This window comes from Oncorhynchus mykiss, chromosome 3 (assembly GCF_057628025.1).
Source record: "Oncorhynchus mykiss isolate SJ-2025 chromosome 3, ASM5762802v1, whole genome shotgun sequence".
NCBI lineage: Eukaryota > Metazoa > Chordata > Actinopteri > Salmoniformes > Salmonidae > Oncorhynchus > Oncorhynchus mykiss.
The window spans coordinates 57,729,170-57,736,528 of record NC_143024.1 but is presented as its reverse complement, the minus strand read 5'-3'; the positions used below and the strand labels follow the sequence as shown (position 1 = coordinate 57,736,528).

At 40.0% G+C, this 7,359-nt stretch overlaps 1 protein-coding gene across 1 annotated transcript; it reads right to left on the bottom strand.

Moving 5' to 3' along the window:
* On the bottom strand, positions 1 to 3,791 carry LOC110520034 (cyclin-dependent kinase 5 activator 1-like). Its single transcript, XM_021597003.3, has one exon. The coding sequence runs from the start codon at positions 2,064 to 2,066 to the stop codon at positions 1,170 to 1,172; it is 897 nt and encodes a 298-aa protein (XP_021452678.1). The 5' UTR covers positions 2,067 to 3,791; the 3' UTR covers positions 1 to 1,169.
* Between the last annotated feature and the right edge of the window lie 3,568 nt (positions 3,792 to 7,359).

Below are 7,359 nucleotides of genomic sequence, written 5' to 3'. Positions count from 1 at the left end.
TTCTCAAGTTCTTTAATTCCACAGCAATAACATACACTAGTGAACTGTCAATACTTGTCCATCGTCGCATTATTTACATTACATTGTTTGTTTGAGAACAGCTCTCCAGAAATGAGTGCTATACCAGAGTTGTTCCTGATTGCTCTGAGCACATAAAATCACATTGTGCAAGTGAAAGCCATGTATGATAAAAAAAAAAACATATGCAAATGAGCCACAGTAACAGATCAGCTAACTGTGAACACGGTGGCTCATCAGATGTCGAAGAAAAGTCCATCTTCTGAACCAATCAGTAGGGGTAACAGTCCAGTTCCTTCAAGCACTAGCATCTGACCTTGACACTAAATAAGGTAAATGCTTTACTGTTAGTGAATGCTGCACTAGTTTAAATAAAACACAATTACATGATATTGCCAGGGCCTTCTTTCAGGCTCCAATGTTTCAATGCAGAGCACTGAGCCACAGAGAAACAGTAGATTGAAGAGATGCACCTACAAATGCTGAAAACAACCACCAGCCTTGACCAGTATCTATTGCACCATTACAAGTTCACAAATAGGGTAAATTACATTAATAAACCATTGTAACTTATTTTTTTGTGTCACTTCAACAAGTACATCAACAAAATGGCAACAATTATTTTTTAAATTAAAATATACTTTTTTTCAAATGGAAACAATCTGCTATAATAGTTAAAAATAAATATGATGTAAACCACAGTGTTTAATATTGTGATAATTGGCACAAATTATGCTAAAGAATCCCTTTCCTTGTGCATTCCCGTCTATGTCCTAAGTGCTAGCATAGGTTTACGATGCGTAAAGGCTACGCCAGTACCTTGGATAGCTCCACCTCTCGACGCATAACATACTGCTATTCTTTTGCCCACAACAAAACTCCATAAGTGAACATCAAGGCAATTATAAAAGTCGTCCATATTACCCACACATTTATGTATTTGCAGATTTTCCATTGATCCACGGAGGCCCTGTGACTATCCTACAGTATTCGCAGAAGGGTACAAAAAGGAGATTGGTCTACATTTAGAATACAACATGCATATACTGAGCCGTGGTTACGCAATACAATTAGTTTTAAACTGTTGAATAGTACATTCAAACCACTATGTCAGGGGTTTTGTGAAACATACATCGGAGCCCTCATTTGATTTAACGGTCCAAGTCTTTGTCCCTCGACTCGCCTTCATCTTTTAGCTCTTGAAACACCTCCGTGAAAAAGTGCGGGTCTGCATTTAACTGCAACATTTTGGCACTCGTGTTATTGATGATGCTCATAGAACAATCCCAGAAATGATCCTCATTTTCCATAATCATGAATGGTTTCAGAGGGTATGATATCTCGCAACCCATGTACGAGTAGGATAGATAGAGACAGAGCAGGAAGATACCGTGGAGTTCAGATGCGCTGTCGATATCATCGGGTATCGATTCCTTACAGAGCAGGTAGACGAAGACTAAGTTGGCAGGTGTAATGAATCCCTGGTCCTGCCAGCCTTGGAGGAGAAGGGTTCGGTCGACATTTCGGAACCATAGGATGACCTCATTGTAGGTGAGCTTGACTTTACAGCATCTCCTGCACACAAATTCGCCAAGACAGCGCAACAGCTCCCCGGTCGATGCCTGGATAATCACACGCCTCGGCGAGAGGTCTACTTTACTAGGTTGCTTTTGGTCAGGCGAAAGCTTCACATTCTCAGAGGGAACCTGGGGCTGGTTAGGTTCAAGGCTCTGGGTAGGAACCACCGGCACTGGTACAGCAAGTGGTGCTTTCTTACCATCCGTACTCGATTGCTGGGATTTTTTGTTATTTTCATTATTTTGCTGGTCTACGTGGCTGTTGTTGTTCACCTGTGCGGCGTTCGGGTTGACTTTCTTACAACTATTTCTCTTGGTCGATGTGGTAAACAGTTTCTTCAATGTGAGAACTGGGACAAGCATGGAATTGTTCTTTACGCTCCCCGTTTTGATTGCGTGGTCACCCTCTTTTCTGTCATCCAGAATAGCCTCCTTCTTCGATGTTGGAGATATGGAGAGCACCGTTCCCATTCTTGCAGCGTAGGCTACGGCGTAGGCTACGGCCTGGAGAGACGGCGTTCCTCGTTTGCGGACGGCGTTCCTCGCTTGCGGAGAAGTCGTTCTAGACGACGGCGGTCAAATCAGAGCAGCAAATTTAATTCCATTGACTATGCGGGTCCATTGCGTTGACAGATGGAAATAGTTTCTCATAGGAATTGAGTGGATATTGATGAGTGAAATTCCAGGAGGCAATGGTCGACTCTCACACGACACTGCCTCTGCAGCGCACTACCCCACGAGCAGTCAGCTGTATACAGACAGACCTTCACACCAGGGGAATGTTCGGAGAGAGTCAAAAGCAGCAGGGATAATTCCTTAAACGAGGATTAGTTGTTCAAATCTGAAGAATTAGCCAACCCCCAACCAGTGCTCTATATTAACGTTTTTAATTGGTTGCACCGGTGCTCCCAATTTCAAAAATTGGAACGCCACATGAAATTTAGAAGCGACAGAAAATACATGTTTTATTTTGTTATTGATTGAGATACTATATTGGGTCTATATGAATTCTAGCTACTTTTGTAGCACATGTTATGCTCTAGAAACTGACAAGTAGCCTAACACAGTAAATACATCAATGTATTATAAAAGCTACAATGCTAATACGAATACTTGTCATTTTGCAAAGTCATTTGTGTACTATTAGGTTTCTACGTTTTTCTCTAAACAACAACTGTGTTGACGACGTGCAAGAGATCTGTCATTCATTTATTGCCATGATCATTGATCTCCCGATCTGCCTCTTCCTTTCTTTTTGTGACCCCAAATGTTTAGCTGTATTGGTAAAGTAACCAGGTCGTTAGCAAGCTAGAAAATGAGGTAACATTATTGAACAAAGTTGTAAACAAATGGTCAACTACGCGGGAGTAGTTTTACAACTGCCCCATTACATGGTTTATGAATGAAAAATACTGTCCAGGCGATCTACTACAGGTACATACAATTGTTGTGGTGGTAATGTGTGTCAGATTTTTGACCTGGTTGGAGTAGAAGCAAATAGGTCGCACTTTAGAGCCCTGCCCCCAAATACACAGGAAGACTGTCAGCTGGTTAGACCAATGAGATAATCAGTGACCACATTACATTGCATTTCATTGGATATCATTTTTTTTAGAACAAGCTTCCAATGATCAATTACCTTATCTATTTTTTTGAATGGGTTCAATTATGAAAATGAGAGAGAAGCTAATCATTAGATGAGTTAATCGTGTTACACACCATAAAATCAATAATCTGTCTTTGAGTCATAAGGATTTGAATAAAAAAATAAGACTTGACACCTCTAGGCCAACATTGCACGAGGCGATATGAATCATTTGAGAATAAGAAAGGCAATTGAGGGCCCACTTGGGAAGGTATATCTTTAGGGGAAATTAGGGCTTTTGAAAGAAAATACTTAATGATAACTTAATTTTAAAAAACTCTAACAATAAAGTTGTAATCTAAAAGAGTTGAACAATAATGCATAATAATTGCGGGAAATTATTACTGCCTTATTAATAGAAACCTTGACAAGAAGTCATGTTGCAATATAACTGATCAAAACTATACAACTAAAACCAAATCCATGGCCTTTATGATATGTTTTTATTAACCTTTTATTTCATCAGGGAGTCATACTGAGACCAAGGTCTCTTTTACAGATGAGCCCTGACTGACAGAAATGACAGAAATACACACATCAAAATACAAATACAAAATGTAAGCAGAAAGAAAAACATGTAATTCAAAACCAACACATTCATCCGTAATAAGGTCCTCAATCAGATTTCTGAATTCCCCTAGAGGCACCAAAACATCAAATGTAAGAATATTTAGAAAATTGTTACATAAATACGTAAAAAAAATACATCTATTTTTTTTAGCTGTTTTACCTTACTGAGTAGAGACGGAAGGAATTTCAAAAGTTAGCCATCTATGAAACCGAGATTGGTAACTCATATGTCTAAAGGTTAGTAAGGATCTTTGGCACAGTGGGAGTTTTTGTAAAAGGGATTTATAAATGAAAACATAGTAGTGTATCAACCTACGTGAAATCAAACAAGGCCATCCAACTTTCTGGTAGAGAATGCACTGATGTGTACTAAACCTGTCTCCCGTGATGAAGTTCAGTCCGCTATGATACACTGAATCTAACGGCTTTAATGAAGTGGCAGCTGCGTTCATGTTGTCGCCATAGTCTAGGACTGATAGAACCGTGGACCTAACAATCTGATTTCTACTATTTAGCAAGAGGCATGACCTGCTTCTATAGAAGAAGCCCATTTGTTTCTCGGCTTCTTAACTAACTAATCAATATGTCTATCCAGATGCCCAGATAATTGTAAGCAGGGACACAATCAATATGGGAACCATCCAAAGTACATATGCATAAATCATTAGAGTTATTTGTATGCACTCTAGATAACAACATATACTTAGTTATACCTGCATTCAATACTACTTTCAGGTCAATAAGGTTTTTCTGTAAAACAATGAAGACATACTGTAGTTCAGATAGAGCCTTGTCAACCGTGTGGGCAATAGTATATTCAACAGTATCATCGGCAAATTACTTTAAAAAAAATATATAAACTGTAAAAAGTACAGAACCCAGAATCGACCCCTGTGGAGCACATTTGGTTATGTCCAAAAACACCTGATTTAACACCACCAGTAGATACACATTGAGTTCTATCTGTCAAGTAATATTTCTAACCTGTTAAATGAACAAGGCAGTTAACCCACTGTTCCTAGGCCGTCATTGAAAATAAGAATTTGTTCTTAACTGACTTGCCTAGTTAAATAAAGGTCAACTAAAAAAATAAACATGCAGCTTGGTCTAGGCCAATTGAGGAAAGCCTCTGAATTAGCAGTGTGTTCAACAGTATCGAAGGCCTTTGACAGGTCAATGAAGAGGGCAGCACAATGTTACCTTTATTCATACAATTTACCACATCATTTATTACTAGGGATGCAACAGAGATAGCGCTATGACCTGGTCTAACACCTGACCAATGTACATTTACAATACATTAGATAAATAAGAAAGATCTTAGCTGAGAATTAATCAAGAATTCTAATATTTTAGTTGGCAAGAGAGTTCAGAAATAGGGCGATAGTTATTTAGGTCACAAGGGTCACCACCTTTGTGAAGGGGGAGTACATGGGCTGCCTTCCAAACCTTGGGGATAGTAGCAGATATAATCGTCAGGTAAAACCTATGGGTTAATGACTCAGCAATCAGGGGGGCATACAGCTGCAGCAGAAATGGATCAAGCATATCAGCCCGAGTGGATTTTTTTTAACATCAATCTTAAGCAAGGCATCTAGCACATCACAGGTAGTAAATTGTTGTTTATCTGAGATGTAAGTTGGTGAACCAGGCGAGGCAGTGATTTGAGAAACCAAGGCTGTTGAGTCTGCCGATAAGAATGCGGTGACTGACAGAGTCGAAAACCTTGGCCAGGTCGATGAAGACGGCTGCACAGTATTGTCTTTTATCGATGGCGGTTATGATATCGTTTAAGACCTTGAGCGTGGCTGAGGTGCACCCATGACCAGCTCGGAAACCAGATTGCATAGCGGAGAAGGTACGTTGGGATTCGAAATGGTCGGTGATCTGTTTGTTAACTTGGCTTTTGAAGACTTGAGAAAGGCAGGTTAGGATAGATATAGGTCTGTAACAGTTTGGGTCTAGAGTGTCTCCCCCTTTGAAGAGGGGGATGACCGCGGCAGCTTTCCAATCTTTAGGGATCTCAGATGATACGAAAGAGAGGTTGAACAGGCTAGTGATAGGGGTTGCAACAATTGCGGCAGATAATTTTAGAAAGAGAGGGTCCAGATTGTCTAGCCCAGCTGATTTGTAGGGGTCCAGATTTTGCAGCTCTTTCAGAACATCAGCTATCTGGATTTGGGTGAAGGAGAAATGGGGGAGGCTTGGGGATAGCCAGTCTAGATTCAAATCCCCTCAAAGGACAGAAAAGGTGTTAAACACTCAGATATAGCACCAATAGCATACGACATGGCAGCATGGGGGTGGTAAATCCCAGCAACAAATTCATGTGTATTCTCGTTTATGGACATATCTACAACCAGGATGTCACATCCTGACCGTAGTTCCTTTTTTATGTCTCTGTTTTAGTTTGGTCAGGGCGTGAGTTGGGGTGGGCATTCTATGTTGTGTATTCTAGGTTTTGTATTTCTGTGTTTGGCCTGGTATGGTTCCCAATCAGAGGCAGCTGTCGATCGTTGGGAACCATACTTAGGCAGCCTGTTTTCCCACTATGGGTTGTGGGTAGTTGTTTTCTGTGTTTTACCATACAGAACTGTTTTGGTTTTCATTTATTTCTCTTGTTCTTTTGTATTCAGTGTTCGGTTATATTTCATAAAAATATGGACATTTACCACGCTGCGCATTGGTCCGATCTTTCCTACTCCTCCTCAGAAGAGGAGGAAAACCGTTACACAGGAGATCAAATGTCTTGGGGACAGAAATATTTAAAGATTGGGACGCCATGAAATTAGATTATATGTTATTTGTGTCCTGCAAAAGCTGTTATAGGATTACAAACCATGGAACTAACTACTTTTTAAATACTGTAGTACCACAAGTTGGAACTAGTTTTGCAATGAAGAAGACAAGCACCAAACCTTTGTGAATGAGTAGTGCTGTGTGCTTTAGAAGCTGGTGAATTGACTTACAGTATTTTCATTTAATTTACAGATGACAGAACTGTGACTTGAATGTTGAAGGTGTAAACTGAACTCCTTCATTTTGTATTCAAAATGTTATACACAATACAGTATTTATACATTATAGCACCAAATTGCACTGACCTGGGCTGTTGTGCTTCCTTGCCCTGTAGTCTAATTTACTAATCTCTTTGTCCAATCATACTGGACATCCTCTAGGAACCCATATAGTAGATCCTATTAGCTAGAACACTCTCCACTGTACAAGACTGACCAGACTTGGCAAAAATACACTGGGTTACTTAACCAGAGCTTAATGTTCTTTTCCGAGAGCGTTACAATGGAAACTGGCTGCAAACATAAACCCCAATGTCTGATGACATTCATAGCATCATCTACCTTCATCCTGGTCTCACAACTTGTAAGTCTACTTCATAGGCAAGGTAGTCGAGAGGACAATTTCATTATTTTACTAGCTCGCAGGAGCTGTCACTGGTTTGTAAACTGTGAACTGGTTCTAAATATGTTAACATAACCTCCTACAAGAAGGATCTGTCTGAGAAATATGGTTGTTCATGGCATGGGGAAA

What these genes read in the sequence shown, in the direction of transcription:
- LOC110520034 (XM_021597003.3), bottom strand. Translation starts at nt 2,066, where the DNA reads ATGGGAACGGTGCTCTCCATATCTCCAACATCGAAGAAGGAGGCTATT.